This window comes from Colobus angolensis, unplaced genomic scaffold, assembly GCF_000951035.1.
Source record: "Colobus angolensis palliatus isolate OR3802 unplaced genomic scaffold, Cang.pa_1.0 Scaffold305, whole genome shotgun sequence".
NCBI classification, from domain to species: Eukaryota; Metazoa; Chordata; class Mammalia; order Primates; family Cercopithecidae; genus Colobus; species Colobus angolensis.
In genome coordinates, this window is record NW_012116322.1 from 88,727 (window position 1) to 89,905 (window position 1,179).

Here is a 1,179-nt window from a genome sequence, read left to right on the forward strand (position 1 = left end):
GCTGGAGTGCAATGGTATGATCACAGCATACTGCAACCTTGAACTCCTGGCTCAAGCCATTCTGCCTCAGCTTTTTGAGTAGCTAGTAGCTGTGACTGCAGGCATGCACCACCATGCCTGGCTAATTTAAAACAATTTTTTGTAGAGACAGGGTCTCGCTTTGTTACCCAAGCTGTTCTCAAACTCCTGGCTTCCAGTGATCCTCCTGCCTCGGCCTCCCAAAGTGCTGATATTACAGGCATGAATCCGGCCTGTATTCACTGATTTTTTTAATCTTTTGCTACATTTGTTTTATCATGAGCTTTTGCTCTCTCTATATATATGCATGCCATAATTTATTTTTTCTGAATCATTTGAGAATAGATGCACCTTGAGACATATCCCACCCACAGAGGACCCTCAGTAAATACTGGTTGAATGAATGGTTGTCGTGGAGGGCTTTCCTGTGCAGTGTGCCGGGGTTGAAGCTAGAGATGGGCTGTGGGCTGAGCTCTTGAGTGTTCAGGCAATGGGGAGCATGGTCACCAGACAAACAGTCCTGTTGGAGGCAGTGGGGCAGAGCAAGCCGGTTACAGACCGTCACGTGCCGGCCTGGATGCCACCTCACCCTACTGAGGACTTGTCCTTATCCCAGAGGATATGTGCCGTGCCCTAGGACTGTGGCTGATAGCTTGAAGGCTGGCTGCTTCCCCTACCCCTGGGGCTGAGCTGTTTGCGCAGGCCCTGCGGGAGGTTCCAGTGCTGTCTGTTGTAGGACGTGTATGTGCTTCTCTCCCAGGCCTTGGGATTTTTGCTGTGGATCGTCTGCTGGGCAGACCTCTTCTACTCTTTCTGGGAAAGAAGTCGGGGCATATTCCTGGCCCCAGTGTTTCTGGTCAGCCCAACTCTCTTGGGCATCACCATGGTAAGTAGGAGCTGGCTGTGACCCCTGGGCCATCTGCTGGGCTCAGTGGAGACCAAAAGTAGTAACTGGCGTTTAGAAATACAAAGACACAGGCTGGGTATGGTGGCTCATGCCTGTAATCGCAGCACTATGGGAGGCTGAGACTCAGGTGGATCACTTGAGGTCAGGAGTTCGAGACGAGCCTGGCCAACATGGCAAAACCCCATCTTTACTAAAAATACATACATACATGTATGAGATATATATGTATATGAGATATATATATATGTGAGATA

At 49.6% G+C, this 1,179-nt stretch overlaps 1 protein-coding gene across 1 annotated transcript in view; it reads left to right on the plus strand.

Moving 5' to 3' along the window:
• Positions 1-1,179, plus strand: part of LOC105517679 (multidrug resistance-associated protein 1-like) — a 52,406-nt gene that overhangs the window by 2,036 nt on the left and 49,191 nt on the right. Inside the window, exon 3 of the mRNA XM_011950296.1 lies at positions 779-904. Within this exon, the coding sequence (XP_011805686.1) occupies positions 779-904 (126 nt within the window). The remainder of the gene's footprint in view (positions 1-778; positions 905-1,179) is intronic.